The 19076-nt window shown below is 31.3% G+C and overlaps 1 protein-coding gene across 1 annotated transcript in view; it reads right to left on the bottom strand.

Annotated features, from left to right (window-relative positions):
• LOC119610337 (galactokinase-like) overlaps positions 1-16996 on the bottom strand; it is a 57095-nt gene extending 40099 nt beyond the window's left edge. The window contains exons 1-5 of the mRNA XM_037965500.1: positions 16770-16996; positions 13085-13428; positions 12711-12859; positions 4483-4701; positions 4097-4222 (exon numbers count right to left, since the gene is read on the bottom strand). Coding sequence (XP_037821428.1) covers positions 4097-4222; positions 4483-4701; positions 12711-12859; positions 13085-13258 — 668 coding nt within the window. The 5' untranslated portion in view covers positions 13259-13428; positions 16770-16996. The remainder of the gene's footprint in view (positions 1-4096; positions 4223-4482; positions 4702-12710; positions 12860-13084; positions 13429-16769) is intronic.
• Between the last annotated feature and the right edge of the window lie 2080 nt (positions 16997-19076).

Genomic DNA, 19076 nt, shown 5'->3' with positions numbered 1-19076 from the left:
CTGAACTAGAACTGAACTAGAACTGAACTAGAACTGAACTAGAACTGAACTAGAACTGAACTAGAACTGAACTAGAACTGAACTAGAACTGATGAACTAGAAACTGAACTAGAACTGAACTAGAACTGAACTAGAATAGAACTGAACTAGAACTGAACTAGAACTAGAACTGGACTAGAACTGAACTAGAACTGAACTAGCGGTCAAAACGGAGTCTCTTGATTCTACTTGACAGTTCGCGTGTAGTGAACTACCACGTAAACCAACCAGAACTCAACTAGAACTCAACTAGAACTGAACTAGAACTAAAGTAGTTGTTCCTAGTCTTCACTGTCTCACAGTATTTATTATTATGATACTTTTAAGCTTATGTTATGATATGAGCAACATAAAGTAGTAATAGTCCCAGTCACAGCAAGAAGTTATAAAGATGAAATGTATGATTTTCTTTTCCAAAAAATAAGAAAAAGAACAACAAAGAAATATAAGAACGACAGCAACAGTAACATAACACCAACAGCAGCTTAACTGAGGCATACAGAAAAATGTCAACAATGAAAAAACCCAACAGAATGAAATAAAATATTTTACATATTTTATACACAAATTTGTTGCAGAAAATATAGTCGTAAAAAAACTTTTTTTCAAAATAAAATATCTGCAAAATAATATGCAAAAATATTTATATTTTTTCCAAGAGGGAGTTGGCACATACTTGGAGCACTAAAACAAAAACTTCTTTTTTGGAAAATTTTCTAACGTTGCTATTCTTGCTATCGTGGCGATAGCGTTGTTTGCATTTAATGCAATGAGCAAATGCATTGTTGCTGCTACATTCATTCCACTGTCAACAACAATACATTTATAGTAGTATGCTCGTTCTGTTGTTTGTTTTCTATTGTTTAGCAACTGTCGCGCTAAGAACATTACGATGAGTATTTGTTTTATAAAAAATTTATTTAACAAAAAAAAAAACTGCTAACAAAGGCACATTTTGGTTTTATTCTTTAACAATTTTTACCAAACAACATTTATTGTTATTTGTTTTTGTGTTGACAGTTTGAAGATCTTTGTTTGTATTTTTTTAGCAGTTTTTCTGTTGCTATTTTTATGTGGCAGCAACAGCTTAGTAATAATTTAAAGTTCTTGTTAGCGAATTTTAGACAGAAGAAAACTTTCTTTCGTGGCAGTAATGATAGAGTGTTAAAATATGCAATTGGCTAAAAACTAGATTTACATTTTGTCATGTGTCAAATGTCATTTAGAATAAGTTTTGTCATTATGGCAGATAGATAGAGTTTTGAAGAGGTATAATGTTTATTTTATCAGAATATTTTTAGCTTAATGAAGGTTTTTTACTTAAATAAGAAACTAAAAAATATAATATTCGAAACTTTATTTTTTTAGGAATTTTTTCAAACTCTTCCTTTTAATAGTTTTTTCTAAAAATTTTCAAATTTTTTTTTTTCTATAGAAAATTTTTTAAATTTCAGAAATTTTTCTCTTTTTGTAGAAAATTTTCAGACTATTGATCAGTCTACTGTCGATACTATAGATCAGTCTATAGTCTCGCTTATAGACTGATCTACAGTCTCTACTATAGATTGATCTGTAGTCCCTAATATAGACAGATCTGTAGTCTCTAATATAGACTGATCTTTAGTCTAGACTTTAGACTGATCTATAGTCCCGACTATAGACTAATCTATAGTCTCTACTATATGTATAGTATCGACAATAAACTAATCAAAAGTCTCGACTTTAGACTGATCTATAGTCGCGACTATAGACTGATCCATAGTCGCGACTATAGACTGATCTATAGTCGCGACTATAGACTGATCTATAGTCTCGACTATAGACTGATCTATAATCTCGACTATAGACTAATCTATAGTCTCGACTATAGAGTGATCTATAGTCTCGACTATAGACTGATCTATAGTCTCGACTATAGACTGATCTATAGTCTCGACTATAGACTGATCTATAGTCTCGACTATAGACTGATCTATAGTCTCGACTATAGACTGATCTATAGTCTCGACTATAGACTGATCTATAGTCTCGACTATAGACTGATCTATAGTCTCGATTATAGACTGATCTATAGTCTCGACTATAGACTGATCTATAGTCCCGACTATAGGCTGATCTATAGTCTCGACTATAGACTGGTCTATAGTCTCGACTATAGACTGATCTATAGTCTCGACTATAGACTGATCTATAGTCTCGACTATAGACTGATCTATAGTCTCGACTATAGACTGATCTATAGTCTCGGCTATAGACTGATCTATAGTCTCGACTTTAGACTGATCTATAGGCTCGATTATAACTGATCTATAGGCTCGACTATAACTGATCTATAGTCTCGACTATAGACTGATCTATAGTCTCGACTATAGACTGATCTAAAGTATCGACTATAGACTGATCTATAGTCTCGACTATAGACTGATCTATAGTCTCGACTATAGACTGATCTATAGTCTCGACTATAGACTAATTTATAGTCTCGACTATAGACTAATCTATTGTCTCGACTATAGACTAATCTATAGTCTCGACTATATACTGATCTGTAATCCCTACTATAGACTGATCTATAGTCAAAACTACATTTTTTTTAAAGAAAAATATCGAAACTTTTCTCATTTTTATAGAAAATTATCGAAATTTATATTTTTTCTTATAAAATTTTTGGAAAATTTGTCTCTTCGATAGAAAATTATTGAAAATTTATCTTTTTATAGAAAATTTTCGGAAAATTCGCTTTCTATAAAACAATTTTCGGAAAATTTCTCTTTCTATAAAAAATTTTTCGGAAAATTTCTCTTTCTAAAAAAAATTTTTCGGAAAATTTCTCTTTCTATAGAAAATTTTCCGAAAATTTCTTTTTCCTTTAGAAAATTTTCGGAAATTTTTTTTCCTTTATACCCCATTTACACATACACGAAATCTAGTACTTATGAGATTTCGAGCCAAATCTACTTGATTTTAACTAGATTTCCCATACAAAACAAAATCTACTTCGTAACTAGATTTCGTTAAAATCTACTCAAAATCTAATAGTTGTTAGTGATGCAACTCTGTTTTTTCCTAAATAATACTAAAAAATACGACACTACACAAGAAAAAAGAGGAAAACAAAACAAACAAAAAAAATTAAAATGTCGACAAAATTTTTATAAATTGAAAAACATGAATGAAAAGTTAATCTAAAATAAAAGGTAATGTTGTATTTAGATATCTATTTTTTTATTTTAAATGGAATTTTGATAAATATCCCATTTTTCCTTCTTATTTTTCATATCACACACTTTTTCAAGAAATATTAGAAAAAATGAAATCTTCTTAAATGTCAAGAATAGTAAGTGTAAACGGACTAGATTTGGAAAAAGATTTTGAATGAAATCTACTAGATTTCGTGCATGTGTAAATGGGGTATAAAGGAAAAAAAATTTCCTAAAATTTTCTAAAGGAAAAAGAAATTTTCGGAAAATTTTCTATAGAAAGAGAAATTTTCCGAAAATTTTTTTAATAGAAAGAGAAATTTTCCGAAAAATTTTTTTTAGAAAGAGAAATTTTCCGAAAAATTTTTTTCCTTTAGAAAATTTTCGGAAAAATTTTTTTTCCTTTTGAAAATTTCTCTTTCTAAAAAAAATTTTCGGATATTTTTTCTTTCTGTAAAAAATTTTCTCTTTCTGTAGAAAATTTTCTTTTTCTGTAGAAATTTTCTCTTTCTATAAATTTTAGGAAATTAAATTTTTCTATTGAATATTTTTTAATTTTTTTCTTTTTATAAAAAATGTTTGAAATTTTCTTTAATTTTTAGAAAATTCGTAAATTAAATTTTATTGAAAATTATAATTTTTTAGAAAACTTTAGCAAATAAGTCTTTTTACATAAAATTTTTGTTAATATTCACTTGTTATAGAAAATGTTAAAAAAATTATTTTTTTATATGTATTATTTATTTCTCTTTTCAGAAAGTTCTTTAAACTCCTTAAATATTCATCAAACTACTTAATTCTCAGCCTTGTAACACCAAGGAAACTGTAAAACATTGGTAAGTTATACATCAACTTACCGACAATCTAACATTAAGGCATGATCCTTTTGTCCAGCCACAGAAATCATTTGATCCATGATGCCGCAGGGCATACCAACAAATTTATGCTCAGCTGCCTGGCAAATCAAGGCACGCTTGGCATCACTAGAATAAAACGTAAAAATTGCAAATAATGAACAAGAAATTAAAAATAATAATAAAAAAACATGGAAAACTGGCCATTTTAATAAAAATTACGAGAAAATACTTGTAAAAATATAAAATAAAAAAAAAAGAATTTTCATTTGTGGCTCTTGCTGCTGCTGCTGGAAAAATAAACATTATACTTATTGTAGTATTGTTAAACAATAAGGAGGACAACAAACGGCAGCAGCAGCAACAAGGAAATAATTTACTATACATACCTTTCCACCTTGTGACCGGTAAAATGTTCTAGAAATGTCAATGTGGCCATTTCAATGGCAGCACTGGACGATAAACCAGCCCCAACTGGCACATTACTCACAATGACCGCATTAAAACCAATGAATATATTACCACCATTACCACTGCCAGCCGTAGTAGTAACGCCAACAACGGTTTCCATGAAACTATGAATTACACCTTTTATATAGTTTGACCATCTGGAAAATTAACAGCAACAACAACAAAAGAACAATTATACAAAATTGTTGTACTAAGAGTTGTAAAATATTTATTTTTTTTTTTTTTTTTAATTTTAAACTTAAAATCTACCATTTTACCAAAGATGAACATTTCCCTGGTAAAATGTTAAATAAACTTTATTAAATGCCCACTTTAAAGTGTAAACTAGCAACAACTATAATAACGAGTATAAAAACAACTTTATGTTTGTTTCCCTATCATCCTTTCAGTCATTTAGTGGTACATTTTTTTCGGGGGTTCCAGTGTTAGTGTTTTTTTGTTCAGTTGGTATACAATTTTTTCTTTTTTTAATAACAAAAGTAAGGGAAAAAAAGAAAAGTTTACAGGTAAACTTTGTTCCTCGACACTTTGTTGGATAAATGTTTGTTTCGTTTGTTGGTTAGTTCCTTATAAAACAAAACTTTTGTTTTGTTTGTATTTTTCGGTTGTGTTTGTAGTCCTACAGTGGGGTACAGAATTGTTCATACAAAAATCTGAAGTTAGATCGTTGAATCATGATTACTAGTAACACCACAAAAGTTATCATTGCTCTAGAGAATACTAAAGACACTAAACTAGTGTTTTTTATATAAGAACAGATTCATAATAGATTTTGTAAAACCTTTATAAAATAAATATTTCTAGGAACTATAGTCTAGTCTATAGTCTAGTCTATAGTCTAGTCTATAGTCTAGTCTTTAGTCTAGTCTATAGTCTAGTCTATAGTCTAGTCTATAGTCTAGTCTATAGTCTAGTCTATAGTCTAGTCTTTAGTCTAGTCTATAGTCGAGTCTATAGTCTAGTCTATAGTCTAGTCTATAGTCTAGTCTATAGTCGAGTCTATAGTCTAGTCTATAGTCTAGTCTATAGTCTAGTCTATAGTCTAGTCTATAGTCTAGTCTATAGTCTAGTCTATAGTCTAGTCTATAGTCTAGTCTATAGTCTAGTCTATAGTCTAGTCTATAGTCTAGTCTATAGTCTAGTCTATAGTCTAGTCTATAGTCTAGTCTATAGTCTAGTCTATAGTCTAGTCTAGTCTAGTCTATAGTCTAGTCTATAGTCTAGTCTATAGTCTAGTCTATAGTCTAGTCTATAGTCTAGTCTATAGTCTAGTCTATAGTCTAGTCTATAGTCTAGTCTATAGTCTAGTCTATAGTCTAGTCTATAGTCTAGTCTATAGTCTAGTCTATAGTCTAGTCTATAGTCTAGTCTATAGTCTAGTCTATAGTCTAGTCTATAGTCTAGTCTATAGTCTAGTCTATAGTCTAGTCTATAGTCTAGTCTATAGTCTAGTCTATAGTCTAGTCTATAGTCTAGTCTATAGTCTAGTCTATAGTCTAGTCTATAGTCTAGTCTAGTCTAGTCTATAGTCTAGTCTATAGTCTAGTCTATAGTCTAGTCTATAGTCTAGTCTATAGTCTAGTCTATAGTCTAGTCTATAGTCTAGTCTATAGTCTAGTCTATAGTCTAGTCTATAGTCTAGTCTATAGTCTAGTCTATAGTCTAGTCTATAGTCTAGTCTATAGTCTAGTCTATAGTCTAGTCTATAGTCTAGTCTATAGTCTAGTCTATAGTCTAGTCTATAGTCTAGTCTATAGTCTAGTCTATAGTCTAGTCTATAGTCTAGTCTATAGTCTAGTCTATAGTCTAGTCTATAGTCTAGTCTATAGTCTAGTCTATAGTCTAGTCTATAGTCTAGTCTATAGTCTAGTCTATAGTCTAGTCTATAGTCTAGTCTATAGTCTAGTCTATAGTCTAGTCTATAGTCTAGTCTATAGTCTAGTCTATAGTCTAGTCTATAGTCTAGTCTATAGTCTAGTCTATAGTCTAGTCTATAGTCTAGTCTATAGTCTAGTCTATAGTCTAGTCTATAGTCTAGTCTATAGTCTAGTCTATAGTCTAGTCTATAGTCTAGTCTATAGTCTAGTCTATAGTCTAGTCTATAGTCTAGTCTATAGTCTAGTCTATAGTCTAGTCTATAGTCTAGTCTATAGTCTAGTCTATAGTCTAGTCTATAGTCTAGTCTATAGTCTAGTCTATAGTCTAGTCTATAGTCTAGTCTATAGTCTAGTCTATAGTCTAGTCTATAGTCTAGTCTATAGTCTAGTCTATAGTCTAGTCTATAGTCTAGTCTAAGTCTAGTCTATAGTCTAGTCTATAGTCTAGTCTGTCTAGTCTATAGTCTAGTCTATAGTCTAGTCTATAGTCTAGTCTATATCTAGTCTATAGTCTAGTCTATAGTCTAGTCTATAGTCTAGTCTATAGTCTAGTCTATAGTCTAGTCTATAGTCTAGTCTATAGTCTAGTCTATAGTCTAGTCTATAGTCTAGTCTATAGTCTAGTCTATAGTCTAGTCTATAGTCTAGTCTATAGTCTAGTCTATAGTCTAGTCTATAGTCTAGTCTATAGTCTAGTCTATAGTCTAGTCTATAGTCTAGTCTATAGTCTAGTCTATAGTCTAGTCTATAGTCTAGTCTATAGTCTAGTCTATAGTCTAGTCTATAGTCTAGTCTATAGTCTAGTCTATAGTCTAGTCTATAGTCTAGTCTATAGTCTAGTCTCTAGTCTAGTCTATAGTCTAGTCTAGTCTAGTCTATAGTCTAGTCTTTAGTCTAGACTATAGTCTAGTCTATAGTCTAGTCTATAGTCTAGTCTATAGTCTAGTCTATAGTCTAGTCTATAGTCTAGTCTATAGTCTAGTCTATGGTCTAGTCTATAGTCTAGTCTATAGTCTAGTCTATAGTCTAGTCTATGGTCTAGTCTATAGTCTAGTCTATAGTCTAGTCTATAGTCTAGTCTATAGTCTAGTCTATAGTCTAGTCTATAGTCTAGTCTATAGTCTATTCTATAGTCTATTCTATAGTCTATTCTATAGTCTATTCTATAGTCTAGTCTATAGTCTAGTCTATAGTCTAGTCTATAGTCTAGTCTATAATCTAGTCTATAGTCTAGTCTATAGTCTAGTCTATAGTCTAGTCTATAGTCTAGTCTATAGTCTAGTCTATAGTCTATTCTATAGTCTAGTCTATAGTCTAGTCTATAGTCTAGTCTATAGTCTAGTCTATAGTCTAGTCTATAGTCTAGTCTATAGTCTAGTCTATAGTCTAGTCTATAGTCTAGTCTATAGTCTAGTCTATAGTCTAGTCTATAGTCTAGTCTATATCTAGTTATGACTGCTTATGTAAAAATAAGGCAACTTGATCCAATAACTTGGACTTGTTATCGATCCCAATAAGTCGTGCATGTCAGTTACCCTCAAATTTTCCCCCAAGACCTCGGATTGATTATTCACATACAAAATCCAGTTACGTTCGCAGTTGACAGAAAACCCTTTACTTCATTATTGCATCTGCGTTTGAGTCCTTACCGAAGCTGCAATCAGATATCAAATTTGAATATTTTGTGTCATCAGTTACCCATTTTATTCGAAGAACTCTTCTTGATTTAACTTTTTTTGAACCCTAGAAAATATCTTGTAGTTATTCAATCAGAAGATTAGTTCAATAAACTCCGTTAGCCCTCTATATCTCCTTCAGCAAAATCTGTACCCAAAATGTTTCTTCACTCTGTATGTTTAAATAAATATTTATAGTACATTTTTGGTTTGGAGCATGTCGGAGAGTTTTAGTTAACTGTCTTTTTATCTGATTATACATATTTGTGGACCTTTGGGGGTCAGTTGTTTGTGTTTCTTTGGTTTGGTTTGTTACAAACCAAACAATAGTTACCTGATAAATCATAGTTCTTTATACATTTGTTTACAGAACTATGAATGATGATAAATACACTTAACAAAAATTTATGAAATTTATTGTGTGTTCGAAAGAATAAAGGTAAATAAATGCAAAAGTTATGGAGATAAGAGAGGTAAAAGGCTTTGGAAAAGTCAATTTGTAAGATGATACTGACCGATGTCAAAAGTGGTGTAAAAACAAATAAAATATTGTTTTAACTTAAAGACAATAAACTAAAGGATTTTAAATATTAACAAAATATGTTTGTTGTGAACATAGAAAGACAAACATCACAATGTTTCAGTAATGGTTCCCATTCGTAGTTGTTCCGAGACATTTTTCTCGCTGTATGGTCGATTGTTTTTCTTTATTTTTTTACTCGCTAGACAACTTCAGTCTATATTGAAAAAGTGTGTTATTTTTTATTTCTTTTCAAAAAACAATCACTTGTCCAAACAATTCAACCAAGAAAATATAAGGAAGTCAACATTTAGGAACCTGGCAAAGAACTCAGAACAACGCTGACTGAGTATCTAGCTTAACATGTGTAGGAAAGTGTGTGTGTGTGTGTGCATTGGGGTATTTGTCTGAATGTTTGCATAAAATGCAAATGTCAGTTTTTAAGGAACCAAAAAATCCAAAAACTACAAAAAAAAACACTAACCAAAAAGAGCAAGTTGTCCGTCTATTTACTAAGAAAAGCCAAAAATGTTAAGTAAGTTGAAATACAACATAGACGCAATGGCTGACAGCAGGGCAGACGTTACCCTGAGACGTACGGTAGCATGACAACTGGACGCATTACAAAAACATGTAGTTTTATTCTGTTCGTTTCGTTTAAAAACACAATTGCATAACGTTACTGTGCTACAAGTTTTGGGGCAAAACGAAAAACTATTGTATATTTTGCTGGTCTTTCTTTCTTTTTTGGATTTAAACAGTTTGGTTTCTTCCGTTTTGCTCGTTATTTTGCAATAAGAAAAACATAGTAAGACAGGTGATGAACGCTTAGAGCAATTCCTAAGTAATGTAAAACTGTAAAACTTTTAAATAGTCCACACTTTCGAAAAAAACCGAAGACGAGAAATGCATAAAGTAGATAAGGGAATAAATAGAAAATGCGCGTAGTATTTTCTTTTTGCATCTTTACTTTTACAAGTTTGTCTTTTTCTCTCTAGTCAATGATTAAGTTTGTTCTATGCATGCATAATTTATCCAGTTAAAAATAAAAAATTTTGAAACGTAAATTGGAGGACATTTTTGTGGGGACATCATTTAGGTAAATTAAGCTGAATTTTTTCTTTTCGCTGGCTATGTTTGCGTTTGTGCTTAAGTGAGTAGTAACAGCTTATCTTTGATTAAAGCAAAACCAAGTAAACATTTTAAATATAGTAGAATTAATTTGATAACGCGGAGTTTATATATTGTCGGAACCATTTGCAGAGTTTTAAGCAGAAAAAAGTTGATCTCGATCATCGTTATCATTAGTCTTAAACTCACAAACCTATATTCTTAAACATTCTTTAAATAATTGCTGTAGACTGAGAAAGGTGTCCTTTTTTCTCGAGAATTTCTCCTAACAGATCATTCCGATATCGAGTGGGATACTTTCATAAAATATAGCAACATTTTTTCCTGGCTTTTCTATATAATTTCTCTGAAGATCGCTCCGATATTGTCTTTGGCCTAAGAATGTTCCTATTTACCTTGCTACTCAGTACCAAGAAGAGAGAGAGAGTATACCACTGATGAGATCTTTTATAATGCAAACACATATTTACATACATATAAAGTCAGATTTATCTTCGAGATACACCTCACGATCCATAAAAATAATTTATTTATATTATAAATAAATGGTGCCCAAAATCACTATTCCCTATCACGCGAGATAGGGCAAGAATATTCTGCTGACGTTGCGTTGACTCACCTACACTATAAGCTTACTTGTGTATTTTCTTATTTGAGCATGTGATAGTTGATTATCTCTCAACTTGCAAAACAAAATCAACTCAGTTGCTGATCAGCATTTGTCGAAGTAAGATCTGTACGCAACTTTTTTAAAATCCACACAGAAATACAACAACAAAATTTTGAGAAAGCCGAATTTATGTAGGTGAATGAGAGAGCACAGCTGATAGTTTTTTATATATGAACTTTAATGTACGCTGTCTGTCAAAATCCATAATATCAATTTGACAGTTAGAATATACTTTTTAGTATGCAGTCATTTTATTAGTGTAGTTTTATTTTGGGTTACATTTTGTTCTCTGCTGCTTTACCAATACAAATGAATGTGTAACAGTGTGTGTATGGGCAACACTGATTTATAATAATAATTTATATTTATCATATCTTAAACGCTGTGAATTATTCTTCTCCTGGCTTTTCTATATAATTTCTCTGAAGATCGTTCCGATATTGTCTTTGGCCTAAGAAAGTTCCTATTTACCTTGCTACTCAGTACCAAGAAGAGAGAGAGAGAGAATATATCATTGACGAGATCTCCTACAGTGCAAACACATATAAAGTCAGATTTATCTTCATGATACACCTCACGATCAATAAAAATAATTTGTTATTTGACATACATATCTTAAACGTTGTAAATTGATCTTGATTCTTATACATTTCTCCTCATATTAATAGATATTGTGTTCTAGCAAACTTGAGGTGACATGGCGATACTTATTTGCATATAGTAATTCCGCATTTGAAGTACAGAAGATTTGAATGATTATCGTCATGATATTGACTATTATATCTATTATTGCATAGAACAGATCGAGCCGATATTGTCTCTTAGCTTCTTTGGTGTAAGATGGCGACTCTTGCTAGATATCCTGAAGATCTTAACTATGTGAAAATGAAGGATAGAAGAGAAACATAATTTAGCAGAAAAATAGCTTAATGTCCATCAGTAAACTGTCTAAACATACAAATCCATAAAAAGATGAATACTGGAGGAATAGAAAAAGTTGTTGCGGCAAAGGCAAAAACATCTTTAAAATTCGACTTCAAGGAAGGTTCATTCTAAGCAAGAATAATTTGATGACATGAATCTGGAAGGTCTATGGAATCAGTATTATCTTTTTTGAGCAATAACTGCTATTGAAGACATTCAGCTGATCTTTTCGTAAAAACGTTTCGCAGTAAATACATATCTGTCGGATACTTTGGATGCTTTACGAAGAAGTCGATCATATTCACCGACTTCTATGTCAGGTAAAGGTCTCAAATCCGGAAGTTGTAGTTATGTGTAAATAAGGATAATGAGTCGTCATCTTATACCTTAGAAGCTAAGAGACAATATCTGCGCTATCTGTTCTATGCAGTAATAGTTATAGTTGGTTATGAAGAAGACGATCATATTCTCCGACTCCTATGTCTGCTAAAGGTCTCAAATTCGGAAGTGATAGTTAGATGTAAATAAAGATAATTAGCTAGAGAACCACCCCTAGCTTCCACTTTCGTACAGTCGAGGACTCTTTATTTTAGTTTCTTTCCTTAGCGAGAGATTCGATAGATTTTGTCGACTTCTCTGCAAATAGAACAAACTTTCTGATATGGTTTCGATTTCGATTTTAGGCAAACGGGAAGCTCTATTTCTAAATTTCTTCTTAAATGTAGTTTTTCTTCTCTCTTTAATTTTCACTTAGTTCTGATCCTCAGGAGATTGCATTATCTTTCCATCATCAGGTGATTCAGTTTTTTGATATAAGACCTTGTTCCCTTTTATATTAAACTTGGTATTCTACTAATTTACTTTTCTCTCTCTTCCTTTTCTGTCGGAAGATTTGCTACATTTGGAGCTTTCCTTGGTAGAATATTGTAACCGTATTATAACCGGGAGCAATATTTTTATGAGTTCAGTTTGGTCTTATTCATTGAGATGGGTTCATCAGGGTTTGCAGTTCCATATCAGCTACAGTTGAGTTGAATAACGAATGCAATTGGTCCTTAGGTACATCAAAGGCTGTATGTGTTTGACGATAATGTTTTTTGAGGACCTTGGAGTCCCCACTACAGTTTAAAGGTTTGGTTGAGCTAGCCTTCTCATAGCTCTACATCTTTTCGCACAATCTGCTTGAAAATCAAAGACAGAGCTCTACCAACCGGTTTGAATTCATAGTGAAATTTATAAAATGATACAACCCGGTTTGTATTGAGATAAACTTTAGTCAAAATGCTTTAACTCCTTCATATTTAATAACCCACTAAACTAAAATTTACCAAAAAAATCAAAAACTCACTTTGGTTTTTCACCAGCTTGTAAATTAACTAAAGAAAATTTTCTACGCCTGGGTTCATCGGCTCCAGGACAGCAGGTAATTATGTCGACTTCATTACCAGTTGCACCGCCAACTTTACCTCCCACAATCACCGTTACCATTGGCAAAGCCTTTTCGAAATATAAACACAAAAGAAATAAAATAAAATTAATGGTAAAAGAAATTAGTCATTTCATTTATATTATTATTTTTTTCTATTTTCCATTTCTTTGGCTTCTATTTGATATTTAAATCTTTATATTAATACTATTTTTCTCTAATTAGTTTGTGCATATCAAATCTTAATACAGAAAAGGAAAAACTTTTAAAAACGAAGCAAACGAAAACATACTAACCATTGGCAAAACATAACCATCATTGTAATCAACATGTTCACCAATCAAATTAACACGTCCCGGTGCACAACAGGCCAATTCTGGCTCATGGCCAAAATTTTGACGAAATGTCGTTTTCGCCGTTTCCAGAATTTCTTCGAACGTTGGTAATGTAGTGGTTGACGTGGAAGGCATCTTTTAATACTTTATATTTTTTTATATAATTTTTACTCTTCTTCGTTTGTATATAAATTCTGTTTTATTTTTATTTAGTCACTTGTCACTAATGATGATAATGATGTTGTTGCTGATAGTTTTTGGCTTCTTTTGGGGCTTAATTTATTTTTGAGAGGAAAATTTTTGTTCTGTAATTATAAAATGGAACATTTAGTTTGTTGTGAAAGTTAAAAGATTTATTACAAATAATAACACTTAGTTTTAATTGTAAATTTAAAATTGCACTTGTTTCAAGCACAAGTATTTGAAAATTTTCAAATCTGCTTATTCAGGTCATTTGGGGTTTAAGAGTTAATGGTCTAAACAATTGGTAATTATATATAATTAACAAAAAACATTTTCGAAAAACAAGAGCCATTTTATTAAGATATTTAAAGTTGTAGGGTAGAAGGGGGATCATTCGCCATAGGGGCACATCTGCCAAAGCGAATAACTTGAAAACCGAGTAATCGATTTTATCGCATTATCAAATTTTATTTTCGTTTATCGATTATCTATCCTCCCTGAAAGTTTGAAAGATTAACTTAACATATGATGGGAGGCAGACGTGATTAATTGTTTTTCAAAGGGCTGTGAAAATATTTCACAGTGTGAATTTTTTGTGTTAACTTTTTTAGTTTTTGTGATAGAAAAAATATATTGGTCAGCGATAGAAAGTCAATAATAGTGAATAATAAGACATAATAATATTTTCGGTAATATAAGTTGAAACCCGAAAAAAATTTAAACTAAACCCCAGAACTGCCCGTGGGGCACATGCGCCAAATATATGTAATGCTTGTGATGTAGAACAAAATTTTGTTAAAATATAGAAAAAATCATTAATAATTTGTTTTAATTTTTTTTGTTTAGTTATGTGAAATAAACAAAAAATATCTAGTTTATTATACTTTGTTTAGTGAATTAAAATATAAAACAGCAAAATAAGTTTTTACTTTTTAATTTTTTTGGCTTATTTTACTAATGACAAATCTGCTCCATCTCCTTGGCGTATTTACCCCATGGATGGGGCGGTATCGCCGTTTTTGGTCGGTGCGGAAAAGTTAAAAAAAATATGTGTATGAGGATGACTTAGGAAAGATTGAAAGGGATAAAACTAAAGCCAACATATCTAAATATCCGAACCAAGAAAAAAATAGGAATATGTATTGTGGTTTTAATTTGAGGCCGCCTCAAAAAAAAAGTGGCATATGGTCCCCCTTCTATCCTACCTGAGATAGAACTGAACTAAAACTGAACTAGAACTCAACTAGAACTGAACTAAAACTGAACTAGAACTGAACTATAGCACAAGTATTTTAAAATCTGCTTATTCAGGTCATTTGGGTTTAAGAGTTAATGGTTTAAACAATTGGTAATTATATATAATTAACAAAAAACATTTTCGAAAAATAAGTGCCATTTTATTAAGATATTTAAAGTTATACCTGAGATAAAATTGAACTAAAACTGAACTAGAACTGAACTGGAACTGAACTAGAACTGAACTGGAACTGAACTAGAACTGAACTAGAACTGAACTAGAACTGAACTAGAACTGAACTAGAACTGAACTAGAACTGAACTAGAACTGAACTAGAACTGAACTAGAACTGAACTAGAACTGAACTAGAACTGAACTAGAACTGAACTAGAACTGACTAGAACTGAACTAGAACTGAACTAGAACTGAACTAGAACTGAACTAGAACTGAACTAGAACTGAACTAGAACTGAACTAGAACTGAACTAGAACTGAACTAGAACTGAACTAGAACTGAACTAGAACTGAACTAGAACTGAACTAGAACTGAACTAGAACTAGAACTGAACTAGAACTGAACTAGAACTGAACTAGACTGAACTAGAACTGAACTAGAACTGAACTAGAACTGAACTAGAACTGAACTAGAACTGAACTAGAACTGAACTAGAACTGAACTAGAACTGAACTAGAACTGAACTAGAACTGAACTAGAACTGAACTAGAACTGAACTAGAACTGAACTAGAACTGAACTAGAACTGAACTAGAACTGAACTAGAACTGAACTAGAACTGAACTAGAACTGAACTAGAAACTGAACTAGAACTGAACTAGAACTGAACTAGAACTGAACTAGAACTGAACTAGAACTGAACTAGAACTGAACTAGAACTGAACTAGAACTGAACTAGAACTGAACTAGAACTGAACTAGAACTGAACTAGAACTGAACTAGAACTGAACTAGAACTGAACTAGAACTGAACTATACTGAACTAGAACTGAACTAGAACTGAACTAGAACTGAACTAGAACTGAACTAGAACTGAACTAGAACTGAACTAGAACTGAACTAGAACTGAACTAGAACTGAACTAGAACTGAACTAGAACTGAACTAGAACTGAACTAGAACTGAACTAGAATTGAACTAGAACTGAACTAGAACTGAACTAGAACTGAACTAGAACTGAACTGAACTAGAACTGAACTAGAACTGAACTAGAACTGAACTAGAACTGAACTAGAACTGAACTAGAACTGAACTAGAACTGAACTAGAACTGAACTAAAACTGAACTAGAACTGAACTAGAACTGAACTAGAACTGAACTAGAACTGAACTAGAACTGAACTAGAACTGAACCAGAACTGAACTAGAACTTAACTGAACTAGAACTAGAACTGAACTAGAACTAGAACTAGAACTAGAACTAGAACTGAACTAGAACTAGAACTAGAACTGAACTAGAACTGAACTAGAACTGAACTAGAACTGAACTAGAACTGAACTAGAACTGAACTAGAACTGAACTGAACTAGAACTGAACTAGAACTGAACTAGAACTGAACTAGAACTGAACTAGAACTGAACTAGAACTGAACTAGAACTGAACTAGAACTGAACTAGAACTGAATTAGAACTGAACTAGAACTGAATTAGAACTTAACTAGAACCAAAAACTTTAAATATGCACTTTTTTCTTATTTCTCGAACCAGTAATATAATTTAATTGCTATTTTAAAAAATTTTCGCTATTATATGTTTTATTTGATTATTCTATCATTGATATCAATGTAAATTTGGAGTGCCTATGCACATTTATTTCTAGATAAATTTATAACAAGTAATAAAAGCATACAAAACGCTGATGAAAAAAAGTATAGAATATTTCCCACTATAGCTTTAACTTTATAAATTTCTCTTTAAAACCCAACATCTCTTTTTTTACCAGCAAAGATAAATAAACTACAAACATAAAGAGTATTATAAAGAATACAAAACAAACAAAATATGAATTGCAAAGAGTAAAATATAAAAAATCGTACAAAAAAGAATCACTCAGGAAAAAAACTCTCATTCGTACACTTGTCATAACAAAAAAATTCTTATTTGGACAAAAACAGCAGACAACAAAAACGGCAGAAATATAGACAACACCACACAGTCAATGAACTACAAAACTGGCCGGTATTTATATTTTTTCTCCAATGTTTTCATTTTTACCTGGTTTAATTTGTATTTGAATTGAAACCTTTCTGGTGAAATTCCAATCAAGAGTTATTTTTTGCTTTTGAATTATAAATGTGGCAATTTTTTTTTCGTTATTAATTACTTTATTTTTTGGTTTTATATATATTTTTTTTAATAAACACTTTTAGCAGTAGAATTTATTTATTTAATTTGAGGTTTTATTATATTTCGGTGCTAACGCGTAAAGAGCAAAACAAAAACTGATTGTATTCTGAGCATGTTAGAGGCAGATTATTAAAAAAATATATATCAAGAAAGTAGAAAAACAAAACAAATAATAATACAATTGTTTATTATCGCTTTTAGGGTAAAGTGATGCATTTTATTGTTGTTGTTTATTATTTGTTTGTTTATTGTTGTTTTTTAGATTAAATATTTTGATATTTTTTACTGGGCACTTGTTAGGAACACTTAGAAATGAGAACTTTATAGAAAGGGGATGCCAGATTGTTATTAAGAAGTTTCGGGGAAAGTTTTAGGAACTACTAGCACTACTTTAAGTTATAACAATCGGCAAAAAATTACTACAAGCAATGTCCGTCCATACTCAGCAAAAACGTTACTTTTAAAAGTTTTTTGTATTACTGGGTCTGTAAAGCCACGTAAATACTAAAGACTAGACTATAGACTATAAAGTAGACTACAGACTAAAATACTGACTAGACTATAGATTATACTATATAATAGACTACAGACTAGACTATAGACTAGACTATAGATTATATTATAGAATAGACTAGAGACTAGACTATTAACAAGACTATAGATTATACTATAGACAAAACTATAGAGTAAACAATAGACCATATTATAGACTAGACTATAGACTAGACTATAGACTAGACTATAGACTAGACTATAGACTAGACTATAGACTAGACTATAGACTAGACTATAGACTAGACTATAGACTAGACTATAGACTAGACTAAGGCTAGACTATAGACTAGACTATAGACTAGACTATAGACTAGACTATAGACTAGACTATAGACTAGACTATAGACTAGATTATAGACTAGACTATAGGCTAGACTATAGACTAGACTATAGACTAGACTATAGACTAGACTATAGACTAGACTATAGACTAGACTATAGATTAGACTATAGACTAGAGTATAGACTAGACTATAGACTAGACTATAGACTAGACTATAGACTAGACTATAGACTAGACTATAGACTAGACTATAGACTAGACTATAGACTAGACTATAGACTAGACTATAGACTAGACCTATAGACTAGACTATAGACTAGACTATAGACTAGACTATAGACTAGACTATAGACTAGACTATAGACTAGACTATAGACTAGACTATAGACTAGATATAGACTAGACTATAGACTAGACTATAGACTAGACTATAGACTAGACTATAGACTAGACTATAGACTAGACTATAGACTAGACTATAGACTAGACTATAGACTAGACTATAGACTAGACTATAGACTAGACTATAGACTAGACTATAGACTAGACTATAGACTAGACTATAGACTAGACTATAGACTAGACTATAGACTAGACTATAGACTAGACTATAGACTAGACTATAGACTAGACTATAGACTAGACTATAGACTAGACTATAGACTAGACTATAGACTAGACTATAGACTAGACTATAGACTAGACTATAGACTAGACTATAGACTAGACTATAGACTAGACTATAGACTAGACTATAGACTAGACTATAGACTAGACTATAGACTAGACTATAGACTAGACTATAGACTAGACTATAGACTAGACTATAGACTAGACTATAGACTAGACTATAGACTAGACTATAGACTAGACTATAGACTATAGACTAGACTATAGACTAGACTATAGACTAGACTATAGACTAGACTATAGACTAGACTATAGACTAGACTATAGACTAGATTATAGACTAGACTATAGTCTAGACTATAGACTAGACTATAGACTAGACTATAGACTAGACTATAGTCTAGACTATAGACTAGACTATAGACTAGACTATAGACTAGACTATAGACTAGACTATAGTCTAGACTATAGACTAGACTATAGACTAGACTATAGACTAGAATATAGACTAGACTATAGACTAGACTATAGACTAGACTATAGACTAGACTATAGACTAGACTAGACTAGACTATAGACTAGACTATAGACTAGACTATAGACTAGACTATAGACTAGACTATAGACTAGACTATAGACTAGACTATAGACTAGACTATAGACTAGACTATAGACTAGACTATAGACTAGACTATAGACTAGACTAT

This window comes from Lucilia sericata, unplaced genomic scaffold, assembly GCF_015586225.1.
Source record: "Lucilia sericata isolate MDLA Ls3-8-SP2 unplaced genomic scaffold, ASM1558622v1 Contig001160F_arrow, whole genome shotgun sequence".
In the NCBI taxonomy this organism is placed as follows: Eukaryota; Metazoa; Arthropoda; class Insecta; order Diptera; family Calliphoridae; genus Lucilia; species Lucilia sericata.
Note: the sequence above shows the minus strand (reverse complement) of the source record. Positions and strands in the feature narration are given on the sequence as shown.